At 42.5% G+C, this 14,648-nt stretch overlaps 2 protein-coding genes across 3 annotated transcripts; one reads left to right on the forward strand and one right to left on the reverse strand.

The window, feature by feature from the left end:
- The first annotated feature begins 757 nt into the window (after window positions 1-757).
- Window positions 758-4,183, forward strand: mlana (melan-A). Its single transcript, XM_027282182.1, has 5 exons — window positions 758-874; window positions 1,914-2,006; window positions 2,192-2,288; window positions 2,517-2,624; window positions 3,333-4,183. The coding sequence occupies exons 2-5, from the start codon at window positions 1,918-1,920 to the stop codon at window positions 3,399-3,401; spliced, it is 363 nt and encodes a 120-aa protein (XP_027137983.1). The 5' UTR covers window positions 758-874; window positions 1,914-1,917; the 3' UTR covers window positions 3,402-4,183.
- On the reverse strand, window positions 3,620-14,081 carry brd10 (bromodomain containing 10). 2 transcript variants are annotated; one of them, XM_010738266.3, is made up of 10 exons: window positions 13,589-14,081; window positions 12,382-13,126; window positions 11,703-11,903; window positions 9,987-11,620; window positions 9,740-9,801; window positions 9,516-9,605; window positions 9,249-9,364; window positions 8,876-9,084; window positions 6,643-8,667; window positions 3,620-6,406 (listed from the first exon to the last, which is right to left on the reverse strand). In XM_010738266.3, the coding sequence occupies exons 2-10, from the start codon at window positions 13,113-13,115 to the stop codon at window positions 4,416-4,418; spliced, it is 7,062 nt and encodes a 2,353-aa protein (XP_010736568.3). In that variant the 5' UTR covers window positions 13,116-13,126; window positions 13,589-14,081; the 3' UTR covers window positions 3,620-4,415. The 2 variants fall into 2 exon arrangements, with proteins under 2 accessions (XP_010736568.3, XP_010736560.3); XM_010738258.3 differs by having other exon boundaries at window positions 6,643-8,670; window positions 13,589-14,080.
- Between the last annotated feature and the right edge of the window lie 567 nt (window positions 14,082-14,648).

The following is a 14,648-nucleotide window of genomic DNA, read 5'->3' on the forward strand; positions in this document are numbered from 1 at the left end:
TGCTCTGACGTATGACTGTAGATTTACACAGAATAAGGTAGTATTTTATATTAGAGACTGTTAATTGTACAGTAAAACACCAAAACATTTACTGACATATTTTATGGTCTTTTACTGTCATGGTTTGGCGGTTTCTCACCATACAGCCCTTTTATAATGTGGAATAAAAACCAAACTTATACGTGAAACCAACAGTATTAATATCCTTCTACTGTAATATTAGAAAGGGTTATACCAGATTTATTATGATAAAGTTCTGGCAACCACAGCTGCTGTTTTTTTCCCCGTAAAAACAACAATTTTGGACTTTCAGAAGAGAATAACTCATATAATATAAAAGGTTTTAAATCTGTGCAGTAAATTACTTGATGAGGATTGTATTTATGTAGTATTTTTATGGTATTTGACTATAGTTTATGATATAACAACAATATTTACAAGGTACTTGTAACTAACTTTGAATTAGGAATTTAGGGTAACTTTTAACTTTTTTTTCCCTTTTTTTCATTAACTGGTTTAAAGATGTTACAAACCCTACACATTTACTGTATCTCTCGGATCAGGATATGAATAACAATACGGCATACTCTTTCACATAAAAAAGTCAGCAGCTGACACCTGAAGTTTCACCAATGGATAATAGTGTTGCGTTCGCGACCGCGGGGTTTCACGGTAATTACTCTGCTTCAATGGGTTTAACCATGAGCCTCTAACCCGTGACGGTCATGAGTGTGTTCTGCCCCTCTCTGCTCTCGGGCACACTGAGCACAAGATATTTGAGGAGTGAAATAACACAGAGCTAAGAGGACTCAGTCTTTCTGAGGAGGCATCCAAACCAGAGGAACTGTTCTCTACAACCTAATTATCCAATTTGGTAAGATGGTGCTTTGCTTGTCTTATTTATTATTTTCTGGCAGAGGTAGCTCTATTACAGGCATACTGTAGAATATTTTGTGCAAATAGTATTTTTAATTATCACTCCAAATAACCTGTTATTACTTGATCAAACAGGACAAGTTGACTTAATACTTTACATCCACTGCTACTACAACAAGTGATGTTATTACATATCAGGATGACTATGTCGTTGATGTTATATAATCGATAGGAATATTTCCCGATTGGTTAACTGTTCATACAATCTGTTGATTTGTAATCTTTACACTTAAACTGCCCATATGTCTTTTATGCAACCTTGCAATCCTAAATATTAAATATGACCACGTATTTTCGTCATTTGCAAACATAAGCTTTTTAAAGCATTGTTAGCCAATTACACGATTACTTTTTAGTGACTCACCACTGGGCAAGAGAGCATCACTCAGTACCAGGTTAGAGAAAGGGTGGATGGAAACTCTGCAGGACATGCATTAGGCTCTGAGTATTGGCCAGTGATCCATGAAGAAGGCAAAACAATTGTATTTTTAAAAAGCAAATTTGAATGTGCAAGTGATTCAAATTCCAACCCAGTAAGTCACATCATAGCATGTTAGTGTATAGTTCAGTGTCAATATGGACAGATTGTTTGAGGCTTTGACATAAATGTCCCCAAATGTTGTGAGAAAAATAGCAAATATGACACATTTTTATACATTTTCACATTCCTATTGATTTATCTTAATGAGACACAATAAAATAAAGAAAACTGATTATTTCCAAAGGACAACAAATCAATTTAACAGTGCACATCACGTGTTTTACAATGTGCATCATTTGGTTGCTGATAACCTTGTGACACCTGACATGACAGTCTACATTTAATTCTAACATATACATATTTTCTAATATATATTCTTGAACTTCTCTCTTTTCAGATGAAAATGGGTATCATTTGATGCACTGAAAGAAAATGTTGTCTTACTCCTTATGTTGCTACATTGTATTTAACCCTTTAATTTTCTTTTGACTTTCAGCTGAATGCCTTGTAATCGTACATCCGGGATGCCTCGTGGAGACTTCAACATTTATTTTGCCAGCAGCAGACGAGGAAATGTCAGAGCTGAGGAGTATGTGTATATATTTTAATTTAAAATCAGGGATCAGTAGGTAGTAGTACTTCAATCAGTAATCACCTCAGTAATCAGTAGTACTTCCTTATATGAATCTGTTGTATACAGCATCACATATTGTGGCAAATACTTTAATACTGATATGCCAAATAGAGTTATAAACTAAAAATTGTGCATCACAGGGCCGTGGGCATAGTGCTGCTGGTCGTCATCCTGGCAGCTCTCTTCATCCTGGGCTGCTGGTACTTCAAGAAGAGGAGTGGCTACAAAATAATCAGGGTGAGACCATCATACTTCCTTTAATATATATATATATCCAATGTTTCTGCAAGATTTCATACCAAAATTTAATTTGATGGGTCGAACAATCAATATATTGTGGCATATTCATCTGTGTTGTTTTGTATATTTTTTCACTGTGTGTTTGTCTCATTCTCCCCAATTTATCATGTCTTCATCTCTTGCTGTTTCCCCACAATTCCTCACACATCTTTCTCTCCTCTGCAGAGCCCCAGATCAGGGTCACCAAGTTACACAGGAGGCCAGTACTCAGAGGCAGGACCTTCATCAGAAAACAAGATGGCTCTCACTGATTTTGGCAGCTTCCAACCTGCGGTGAGGAACTGACTTTCCTTGCCTTCTATTGTATCTCCCTGTCCTAAAGTCAAGTATTTTTAATGTCAGGATAAAGATTGATAACAAATTCAAAAGCTGTGTGTGTAGAACGTAAAAAAAGAAGAAGAAAAAGTTTGCTTTTTTTAATGCATTGCCAATTAATAGTTAACTAGTAGCCAGACTTGACCAAAGTATGGACAACCTCCACAGAGGGTACTTGTTTAGTACAAAGCCTCAGGACTCTGATCACAGTGTTGAACACGTGAAGCTGATGTAATGGATGCCTGAAGGAGAGATTATTTTGTCACCAGACTAAGGGTGGGTATTAAAAATGTTTCATTCCCAAGGGAGGTATGCATATCCATGTATGTCGGGGAAAAAAAAAAATCAGATCAGCACCCTCTCATATGAGATGAAGTTACAAAAGCACAATGGCTGATCGTTTTCTACTGCAGCAGTAACCAGACTCCTGAAATAGAGAAGAGCATTTTAACTATACTGGAGCCACTGTTGAGTCCAAAGACCAAAATTGTTTAAACCCAGTGCCATATGTTAGATATTGACATACCTAGATATGATGGTGAATTGTGTGTATGTAATTAAAAAGTAAACATCTGTTGAATAGTACATACAAACATAAATGAGGTTCACTGAGACTATATAGTTGTATGAGCCTCTAAATTTTGTTCTAATTCCACTTTTTCCCAGGTTGCCAATGCTCCTCCAGCCTACGAAAAGATTTCCTCTGGGCCGCTACCTCCTCCCTATTCCCCCTGAAGAACCAACTGTAGAAGTTGGACGGATGTCTAAAAAAGGAGAATACTGACAAACAATAAACTTCATCTATTGTCTGATGATATATATAGATCTGATGTGTCTCTCAATAAGCTTTGTAGCCAAATATACCAACAGCTTAAAAGTATTGTAGCCCTCACTTTGTAAAATTATTCAAACAAACACAATGTATATACCATAGTAGGTTGTTTAAATAAACCAATAAAAATGATTTCACAAGAGTCTGTGTATGAGGAAGCAGCTCAAACACACTTGTTGGGGACAGTCGCATTGTTTATTTCCATGCAGTAACGTCCACATTTGTTCAATGAAAATGTACCTAGTAAATATTTTTGAAAAATCTATATGGTAAAAATAAATAAATGTGACTTCAAAACATTTTATATGGGCTCAAACATGTAGTACAAAATCATCTATTAGTTTTATTTATATTTCTAAAAAGTAAAATGTAGTTTTCAAACAATTACTAGTTGAAAAAAGGACAACATAACAGAATCTGGATACAGAGAGTTGTATTATTCAAACTGACAGATAAAGTAGAGTAAGTTGAATGAATTGTATCCCAATTGTTACTTCTCGAAGCAGTATCGACTATCGTAGTATAGTAAAAAATCTTAAACTGAAAATCATTTGATCTAACCTCCCTTTCTACTGATTTTTTATAACAGTTGTCATTACTGGCCATGAAGTTAAAAAAAAAAAGAAGTTAGGAGTCTATAACATTCATCTGAGGGTGACCTCAACAGTTTTCACTTGAGAAACCCGTCACAGTATACATTTTTAGTAAGTCTGAGTGACCATACAGTTTACCTATAAGATGATCTAACCAGAGGGTATAACCTACTGTATTCTAAGTGTAAGTTACGAGTCAAACTACAGCAGGAAAGCAGGTCTTTAACTAACCCCAAGGATTAATACAAGCAATGGATATGAGTCCTGCCAAATGTAAGCAGCTGAAAAGTCTTAAGAGTCCTCACAGAGCCGGCGCAGTCTCAGTTAATTGGTGCACTTTCTGTCTGCCTGCGAAGGCTGTAAAGAGGAATCATGTGCGTGTAGTGCTCCAGTGGAACTGTTGGGGGAAACCACCAGTGCGTCCAGTGGTTTGGGGCAGGCTGTCAGCTGTGCCGGATTGACCTGGCACTGAACTGTGTTCAAAACAGCGCCATCAGGACTAATGAGTAGTTTGGATGCTATGTTGGTGTGCATAACTAAGGATGAAGTCGGCAGAGAGTGCTTTACAAGTGCTTGATTGGTCAGAACAACAGGTGGGTGGATGGCGTTTGTCTTAAGCGATGCGATTGGTTGAGCTGGAGTTATTATTACAGTGCTGCTGGATGAAGGTGTAGTCACTACAGGTTCCGTTTCAAAAGTGTTGACAGTGCTTCCAATTGGTGTAACTGTAGCAACGGGCAGAGTCTGCATCCTTGACACAGCACTTACAATTGGTGGGACAGCCACGGTTGGCAATACTTGTGTCCGTGTTGCAGCAAGCACTGGTTGCATGACTGCAGACACTGTTTTTTTTATTGATGTGTGGTCTAGTCCAGTATACACTGAAGTCTGTGATAGAGCAGTGGAGGGTGCTGCAATTCCAAATTCTGTCTGCTGGAGCTGTATGACTGGACCCGAGGTTGTCACTGAAACCACCTGCTGAGGAGGAAGAGCAGAATGCAAAGCTGGTGTGCCTGCTACAACAGGAACTGCAGCTGAAGAGAGGGGTGTGGGAACTGATGGGCTGGGTAAAACAGGTAATGATAGAGGTGCAGAAAATCTGGACAAGGAAGGTGCTACTACAGGCGAAATAGTGGATGAACATTCAGCTTGTATGGGTGCACCAGCAGCCAACCTGATTTTAGCCAGTGCTGAGCCAAGAGCAGGGGCAGTGGTTACCACTGGGGACACTAGAGCTGGTACGCTACCTAACCTTGGTGGGGATGAGACAAGAGTGGGTGTACCTACAGGAGGTGATGCAAAATTACCAGCCTGTGCAGCTGGCAACCTAGGCAGAGCAGACACTACATTTGTTTTACTGGGTAACAATGTTGAGCATAGACCAGATGTTCCTGTAAGTCGGACTGGCATGATATTGGGTGTGGTTGCTAACAATGATGGACCAACAGCAGGTGTGCATGCTACAAAAGGACAACTTACGGCTGGCACACCAGGCAGCCTGCCTGGGGATTGGGGTAAAACTGGTGCTCGCGGGGCTACAGTCACATGGCTTGCCCCTTGGGGACGTACTGATACTCCAGCACTGGTAGCACTGGCATTAGGCACTTGTTGTGGTGCAGGGCTAGAGATGATAAGGACATGACTGCCTGGACTCAAACCCTGGGGAGGGACTACAAATCGAGCATTGTTAAGAAGGATCTGTGTGCCAGCAGCAAGGGGCGTAGAGGTGTTGATGACTATCCTCTGCTGGATTGTGCCAGTAGCAGAGTTGGTGAATTGGGAATTGGTGGTGGTTGTCGGGGAGATGGGTGTTTGGCTTTTATTGAGAGCAAGCTGAGAGGAAGTTAAGTGGGAAATGGTTTCCTCACCAATGCAACTTTGAATACCTGAAGTCTGACGGACAAGAGTGGAAGTGGAGGTTTGGGCCAGGCTAGACTGCACAGTATTGGTTACATGTGCAGGAAAGTTGCTGGACAATATATTTGAGGGAATACCAAGGTCCTTCTTGATCATGTTTCCTACAGTCAGAGTGGGAGCAGTAGACGTTGATGTTGAAGAGCCTTGCTGGGAGATCATGGTGATGGAAGGGATACCTTGGAGCAGAGAGCTGGTGGTCAAAGATGCATGAGGAGCCATTTGGGCAGAACAAGTTGGGATGGTATTTGAACTTGTAACCAGGAGCAGTCCAGTTGTGGTGGCAGTTGGACCGACTGTATCGGAGACAGACGCTGGTGTGTTCTTGGAAGGAGAACATGACAGGGCACCAATGGACTGTCCAATGGTTGTTGTCTTCCCTGACAAATGGATCTGAACTCCTGAAAACACAGAGAGGAAAAAAATGTATTCAACATTAAAAATGGGTCTGTTTTTAGAGTATAGGTATTGACAATTGAATACAATATTAACTATTATAAATAAACTATTACTGTAGTATCGCAAAGAAACTACACATCCCTCCAACTACTTTATGAAGTTCATGTACAATTAAATAATGTCCCCTTGTTACAAACTTTACAGATTAAATAAAACACAGGAATACAAACAAACCCACCTAAGGGCAGAGTGATGTTCTTGTCCTTGGACAATGTCTCTGAGTTGACCCTGCCAACAGGCTGGTCTGTGCTTATACCCATCTTTACGTTCTGACCTGATAGTGAAGTGGTCAACAGCTGTCCACTAGCCCCTGTTACTATTGCCTGCTGTGGAATGGTTCCAACAGAGGTGGTGGAAGATGTTGCTGTGGGCTGGCTGATGAACATGACTCTTGAACTAGGAAGGGATTTTGTGGAAGAGGGTGTACCTTTTGACGTAGCTACATTTGAGGCAGAAGAAGAGGGGGTAACCAGGATAAATTTAGTAACTTGGGGTCTCTCATCTGTACTAGGCCATTTCATGCCAGTCTTGCTGATAAACTCTGCTTGTGTGACAACTTGGGGAACGCCAGAACTATTCAGTGATGGGACAACAGTGTTTTTCACTAATGAAGCTTGAAAATGAGAACCAGCAGAAGCTGTACTTGCTGACTGGCCAATCTTTGTTGGAACTGTAGAACCAGCTGAGGTGTTGGAGCCTTGACCTAGAGCAACAGCAGTACTTGCAGTCTGGCTTCCAAGGCCTGTAATGGGAATGTTTCCAGTGACTGCAGTGAGGATCTGAGTTGTGATAGTGGAGGGGGACTTTAATACTGAAGAAACCTGGTTCTGAGATTGGGCCACTGAAATACTTGTTACTGCTGGTGTGGTGCAAGAAGGAGTCTTAGAGGGAGCAGAAGGAGAAAGAGTTGGTGATGTCTTGGATACAAGGAAGGCTTTAAACTGAGGTGAGATGGTGATGACTGGACTGGTGGGCAAAGAACCCAGTGCATTTTGGTCTGAGGATGACTGGACTTTGACTATGCCTGTGTTGCCTCCTCTAGTTGTTACCAGGATGGACTGCGAGTCACGGATACACACAGTCTGGAGCTCCTGTTTAGGGTTTGTAGATTTAATAGGCCCAGTTGAAACTGCACTAGAAGAAGTTGTGATGGGTGAGGGGTTTGGCACGACACCTTGTGTTGTGCTAGTTTGGGGACTACAGACTTGTGTCCCTTTGAGCCCTGCTGTGTTCATGGGGCCCTGTTGCAGACAAGGGGAAACAGAAGGAGAAGGGGTCCTCACTGTCCTGGTATCTTTAAGGGGAGCCACTTGCTGAACAGGGATTCTGTTCTCAGGAATGGTGAACCCAGGCACATTGGTGGACATACATAAGGGGCTGGTCACTTTAGAAACTGGGACCTGAATGCCCTTTGATTGTTGTTGATTTAAAATAGACGCCTTTTCTTCTGTTTTGTGAATGAGAAGATTAGAAGGCAGAATAACAACTTGCTGCATGATCTTCTCTCCAGTATTCTGGTCCATGACAGGATGAACAGAAATCTTGACGGGGCTGCTGTTGTCGGTTCTCACAAGGTGACCCAGCCCCTCAGGTACCTTGTACACCACTTGGACAGGATTTTTTGGTACAGTCTGGGTCGGTTTGGCCTGTGGTGATTTAGAAAGAGCTGCCGTCACTGTTGCCATTCGTGGCTGTCCTTGTGTCTGCATTTGTTGTGAGTTCTGCTGGGAAACCGATGGAGAACATTGTGCTTTTGAAAGTGTTGTGGTAGTCACTACAGAGGTAGGCAAAGACCCCTTGCTCTCTTTGTCTATGTTGTTTACCCCTGGGTAATCAGCAGGCCGTTTCATTAAGGTCACTTTGTTTCCCACACTCTTAGCAAGCAGGGTGGGGATGGGCGTGTAGCCTTTAGGTAGTCCAGTGGTAGGGTGGAGAATGGGTGGTCTGGGTGACAGGGAAGTATGGACTGGCACTCTTGCTGCCCATGCTGAGTTTGAATCCCTGGATTGATTTGATGGGATAAGTTCAGATGTAGCCTGTGACCCAGAGTCAGCGGTAGAAGTAACGTTACTGCTGCCGGTCTGAACTCTTGGCAGCAGACTGACACCTTTCTCTGGGCTGGCCAGAGGATGTTTCAGGTGACTGGGAGGTATGTATGTCACCGTTCTTTCTCCAGCAGACTCAGCCACAAACTCCCTGGTGCCTGCTGAGAGCATAATAGAGACGTCTATTAGAAATGCACTGACTGATAAGCATTCTATACAGGTTTAACGGACGGGTACTGCCATCCATTTAAATTTTTAAAGGACAGTTAAATAAGCTTATAACAGTGTCATTTAGCTGCATGCAGCAAATCACAATTTAAATCTCTATGCTTACATTAATCAAAATATTAGATTAGATTACTGTACCTCCACTCCAAAGACCTCTGGGAACCATATGTTCAAGGTCTTCCTCTTCTGATCTTCTATAATGATCCGAGAGTGAACACGCTTCCTTCTCCAAACTCCTCTCTTCATCATCGTCTGATGATGACGATGATGAGATACACTCCTCACGCACAAAGTTATTGTACTCTGGATGCTTCTTGAAGTCATCAAATTCCTTCTTCAAACGAAGCCTGACATAGAAGAAAATCACAGATTTGTTAGTCCATCAATAATGGTATGATACAAAGAGCTATTTAACTGTGATCATACTTTGTGATGGTCAGACACAAAAAAGGAATAAAATTACTTATGAAGGTTTCATCCAGTTATCGTTTAAATGTCAAATGAGTTATACCTGTTCCTTTGAAAGGCCTTAACAAGTTTGGGTTCCCAGGGTGAAAGCTCATTCAGTAGTCTGATTAGAGTGCTGTGAAGGTCTTTTACTGCTTCTCTTCTATAATACCACCGACCCTGTCAGTTCAAATATACAATGGAAACCTTAGTCAAATCACTGTCTCACATTAACTATGAGAAAATGTGTGTCATCATGTTCGCCAACAAATTCAGAAGATTCTGGAGCATGTGAGAAAGTCTTCATGACAGAACTATGACTGTTACCTACCAGTCTCTTTTTGGTGCTCTCTAGGTCATCAAGCTCATCTTCTGTCTTACTGATCAGCTCTCGCAACTCTTCAAGACTAGTGCATACCAACTACAGGGCAGAAATAACAAGAAAGGGTAAGGCTTAAAATCAAAACAAGAAACTAGTTGTAATAAAATATGACTCAAATAATACATCATTAAAAATAACATATACAGTGTATATTTTAGACTGAGTATGACTACCTTAAATGATGGCTCAACTGGAGGTTCATCTTTAATTTTCTTTGACAATTCAAGCTTTTTTCCTGTCAACAAGATAACAGATATAGTCACTGAACAAACAAGTTATTATTAAAAAAAAATAAATGCAAGCAAAATCAGAAATGATCTCTCATGACATTGTGGCTATGAATACACACTTACTAAAAGAGCTTGATGCAATACCACAAGAAACCACAGGACAAACATCAACACTGACTTTTTCCGTTACCTGTTTTGTGTTTTTTCTTTTTGTCTTTCCTTTTGATTGTTGAGGAAACTCTCCGCACTGCAGATTTGGCAGTCTCAGCTGGTGACAACCTCATCCTGTCCACGTGCTGCAGCTGCTTGTGCTCTCCTTTCACCCTCAGCAGCTGTTCCCTCCCTCGCTTTTTCTTCCGCTTTTTTTTTTTAGTCCAGATTTTGTCATTCAACCTCTCTTCACTTGAGTTTTGAGCACTCTCCGAAGACAACTGTGTTGCTAGCCCTGAAGTGCCACAGCAGCAGTCGTGCTCCTCAGATTTGATATTACTAGTTTTGCTTTTACAACATTCCAAACAGGAAGATCTTTGGTGTCCCTGACTGAGACTTCCTCCCTCCATTTTGAGCCCCACCGATTTGGTTGGTGAGGCCTGACTCACTAAGCGAGCAGGTGACCTGCCTGTGTAGCTGTGCTCGCCTACACTCAGACAGGGCTCCTGTGTCTCTGCTTTAATGGTGCGTATTGAGCCCAGTGAGAAACCCTTCCCCTGTTTTAATGTGAGACGCTTGGATTGATGCTCCCACTCTACAGTCTCTTCCTTCAAATTCATTTCCACACCTCCTCCTCTAATAGGACTAGTGTGTGAAAGGGATAAGGAGTTAGTGTGTATTTTTAAGTCCAATTTAGAATCATCACAGGAGTCTCCATCAGAGGACCCCGATTCAGACCCTTCCTCCTTCTTCAGTCTCCACAATTTGAGCCTTTTTGCATCTTCCTCTCCATCGTCATTTTCCCTTTTGAAACCCCCTAATGTCTCTAATCTTTGACTTCCACAATCATCAGACTCTCCAATGTCCATGGAGCCTTCATAACAACCCCTGTCACTTTGAAGCCCCTCATCCTTCATTCCATCTGACTCGTCACCCTCAGTCCCTGGCTCTATTTCAACCCTTCTGACCCATACAGAAGGGAAAGGGAAAGCTGGGGGTATGCTGGGGCTCTGGCAGTAGATCCTCAGGTCTGCCCCACAGAAATGTGGGAAATGTATATAGGCATTCTCCTTGCTGTCATAGCCCAAAATAGACTCCCTACATTCGTGGATGGGCTGGGACAGCAGAGCATCCTGTACATCTTTTTGTGTCTCATACACATGATCACACAGCCCCTTCAGAAGCCACACTCGCTGGTAGAAGGGCAGCAGGTGAAAGGGTTTCTCCTCCAAAGGACTCACTTCCCCAAGGGTGCTAAAAAACTTGTGGCCAAGTCCAAGCTGCTCAGCCCTACCTGGCTGATCATGGGAGGCACCGACAGTTCGATACCAGCCCATGACCCGCTGCCTGAGCTCTGATTCCCAGCGGCAGTAAGGCAGGGCAGGTCGGCGGTGCAGAGTAGCCCTCCGCTGGGGTGGGGACAGTAGGGAAGACATAATTTTGGACAGGAGGGGGCTACAGCGGGGCATCAGCAAGCAACGCTCAAGCTCAAAAAATACAATCTCAGGGAGGTTGAGGGCAGTCTGAGCCAAGCAGAGGAAGTGCCCTATAGCAGGGAGTTCCCAAAGTGTGTCCACAGTGTGGGGGGAAGCTTGTGACAGCAAAGTCTGCTCCCACTCTTCAACCTCCTTGGCTGACATTTCCTCTGCTTCTTTCTTCTCGAGCTCACGTTGCCTGAAAATTCAGAACACATATGAAGCTTGTTGGTGGGTTTTAATACATTTTCTTGTAATATTATACCCAATAAATCACTCACCTTTTCTCGTCCTTGGCCCTCTGTTGCTCTTCCACCCGTAGGGCTTGGACCATGACGGACTCATGCCCACCAACAGTGATGGTAGCCAGGCTACGAGGTGCCAGTCTCCTCCTCGTTGAAGTACCCCCTGAAGCTCGTTCTTCCTCAGCACCGAAACGTCCTTTGGAAGTCACTGCCAAGGTTGTCTTCTCTCGCAGCTTCCTAATTTGACAAGAGTAAAAAAAAACTGATGTGTCAATGATTAAAACTGTTTAACAGTAGCTGATGATGGAAGTAAATATAAAGTATATCTGCTGATATAATCCAACAGCCAAATAATTGTACAATATGTAATTCATCAATAAAATTATTAACATCTCAATTGTGATTATAGTCCCATTGTCTTGTTATGAATAATAATAAACAGTAAATAAATAAATAAATGTACTATGGACACTCTACATTAATACTGTGTAGAAATCTGGCTGGCAATTGAACTAGTTCTACTGGAACTTAACTAATGTTTTTTTAAATAACCTTGCCTTGAGGTAACAAACATTTGTTGCCAAGCAATGTTAACTTATGATTACACGTAATAGAAAAACAGCCTTTGGCCCCTCTATTATTGCAGGTGTATAGTGATTTTTTGAACATCGGCCAGCTCAGCAATTTGTTCAACATTGTAATCACATTATGTTACCTGGATAGCAATGTAAGCTTCTGCTCCAGCATGATTTCCAGCTTTTGAGCCTGTTTGGAGATCCAGTGGTCCACCCCGTGGTAGCGATAACAGTTCTCTAACATCAGCCTGAAGTCTGCAACAAACTGCGTTATGGTCTCATACTCTTGATTGATAAACTTCTCCTCCATCCTCCGCAAGCACATCGACTGTCTCAGCTGTGCCTGACCCCAGCCCCGGACACCTCCAATACCATGTTGGGCCTCCTGGTGACGGATGGGATGGAGGAACGGGCTAGTGATGCCTTTGTGCTTGTCTAAGAGAAAGCCAGTGAAGATCCTATAAGCTTGTTGGACCTCATAGTTCATATCCTCCTCGAAGCTATTGCTGTTGGTGGAAATGCAAACTTCAGGCAGAGAGAGGTCACTGTTTGAAAACTCGGACATGTCATCGTTGCTAAGGGCGATGTGATCACCCTCGGCAGTAACATCTCCACTGTCACCAGGACAGTGTAACGCTACCATAGTCTCAACTTCACAGGTGCCATTACTGAGCCCATCGGTTACGACCAGGTCCGTATCGTTAGTGCTCCTGCTTCTGCTGCTTCTGCTCACCCGTTTGGATTGTGAAGCCATGACGTTTGAAATGGGCTGCTTGGGCGCTGAGTCTTTGTCAGTCACAATCGGGTGTTGGTTGTGGAACAAAGCGTGGCTACAATCTGCTGTGATTTGGTCTGTTATATCCTCCTGATCCATGGTGCAGGCACCTGGAGTGGGTAACAGGTGTGGTGAACACTCAAACATAGCTTTGATCCAATAAACAGTGATTACTAAGTGAGGTCCAAAAGAAAATACAGCAGGGGGAATGGTGTGTTTATAACTAATATACTCAAGTTTGCTGACATTATAATCCTTTATACTCATGGCAGGTGTTCACACTATTAAAACACTGTAATGTTTAGCTCATGTGATCACTACAAGCTGAAATGACTTCATCTACCTGCCTTGATCTCTTTACAAACTTTCCCTTTTCCTTTAGATCACTGGCTAGTTAGCTTCAAGTTAGCCATTAGCGCGGGAGCTGTAGTTAAAAACAACAATAAAGTAACAAAGTTTGCCCGTGGAGACCTCCACGGTGCGTTCGCTCATCACGTCCACGTCTCCCTCGATCACGTGTAAAAACAAACACCAAAACAAAAAAAGTGACCAGAGGCTTGAAACAAACCTACCTCGATAGGTTTTCAGACACGCACCAGCTCCGCTAGCGAGGTTAGCTTGCTATTGTCTCCAATCTTGAGGGCCTGCAATTGCTGCGTTCGCTGCCCATGCTAAAAGAAAATGGTCAATTAAACGTCCGGCGGATAAAAAGTTAGACGGACATGTCATGCCGTGAGCGCACGGAGTCATGCCAGTGACGGGCGAGATGAAGCTAAAAGAGCGTTAGCCCGGACTAGCTGATTGTCAAGACAATGCATAACAGTTCATTTATCTGTGAGCCCAGACAGTTAACCCGCTATGTCTGCAAGCTGACAGCGACTTTAGGGACAGGTTAACATGACGAGCCTCACTTCAAGAGATAAATGTGCGTACGTGTGTCATATTTCTTCTGAAGCTCTTTACAGAAAAAAAAAAAGAAAAAAGCTAGCAACCGTCTGCCCTGTCTGTCTGGTTTGCTTGAAGTCTACGGTGCCGATCACTTCCACCCTGCGTGCGCCTGATGCAAATGTGCGCAGCAGCCTGACGTAAGTTTGGGTAGCTGGTCGCGTGTCAAGCCAAATTGTTATTTATTTTGGTTTTGGAGTTAATGCTAACACACACACACACAATAAGGTTAATAACGCAATGTAAAGTGTGTGTGTGTGTAACACGTTGTCACTAATAGAGGCGCAGCTGTCATTTGAGAAACAATGTCAAATTTTTTTGCACATTATCGACAAGACAACACCACCAAACTGTAAAGTCTAATAATTCATAACTTGAGCCCTCCAAGTGTAAATTGAGTCACTCAGCTACTGCTCCATGCACAATGTAAACATTACTGGCCTACAACCACAAGGTGTCGCTAGTCACTAATGTACAACAGGCAGTGAAGCGCCTTATGTCTAGATCAGGGGGTGTCCAAACTTCTTCTTAAAGAGGGCCAGATTTTACAATGTGAACATGTCCAGGGGCCAATACTAACATTTTATAAAAAGTCTGGAGTCAGATAACACAGAATAAATTGTATGGAACACGTTAAACCTGCATGAAATTGATACAAATCTTCACCTCATGTTCATTCAAAACATG

This window comes from Larimichthys crocea, chromosome IX (genome assembly GCF_000972845.2).
Source record: "Larimichthys crocea isolate SSNF chromosome IX, L_crocea_2.0, whole genome shotgun sequence".
Taxonomy (NCBI): domain Eukaryota; kingdom Metazoa; phylum Chordata; class Actinopteri; family Sciaenidae; genus Larimichthys; species Larimichthys crocea.

Bases quoted from the DNA above. Each gene is read 5' to 3' on its own strand.
- brd10 (XM_010738258.3), bottom strand. From the start codon at position 13,115: ATGGATCAGGAGGATATAACAGACCAAATCACAGCAGATTGTAGCCAC. The intron at 11,904-12,381 runs GTAACATAATGT...TTGTCAAATTAG, and splicing joins AAGCTTACATTGCTATCCAG to GAAGCTGCGAGAGAAGACAA. The intron at 11,621-11,702 runs GTGAGTGATTTA...CTGAATTTTCAG, and splicing joins AGGGCCAAGGACGAGAAAAG to GCAACGTGAGCTCGAGAAGA.
- mlana (XM_027282182.1), top strand. From the start codon at position 1,918: ATGCCTTGTAATCGTACATCCGGGATGCCTCGTGGAGACTTCAACATT. The intron at 2,289-2,516 runs GTGAGACCATCA...TCTCCTCTGCAG, and splicing joins GTGGCTACAAAATAATCAGG to AGCCCCAGATCAGGGTCACC. The intron at 2,625-3,332 runs GTGAGGAACTGA...ACTTTTTCCCAG, and splicing joins TTGGCAGCTTCCAACCTGCG to GTTGCCAATGCTCCTCCAGC.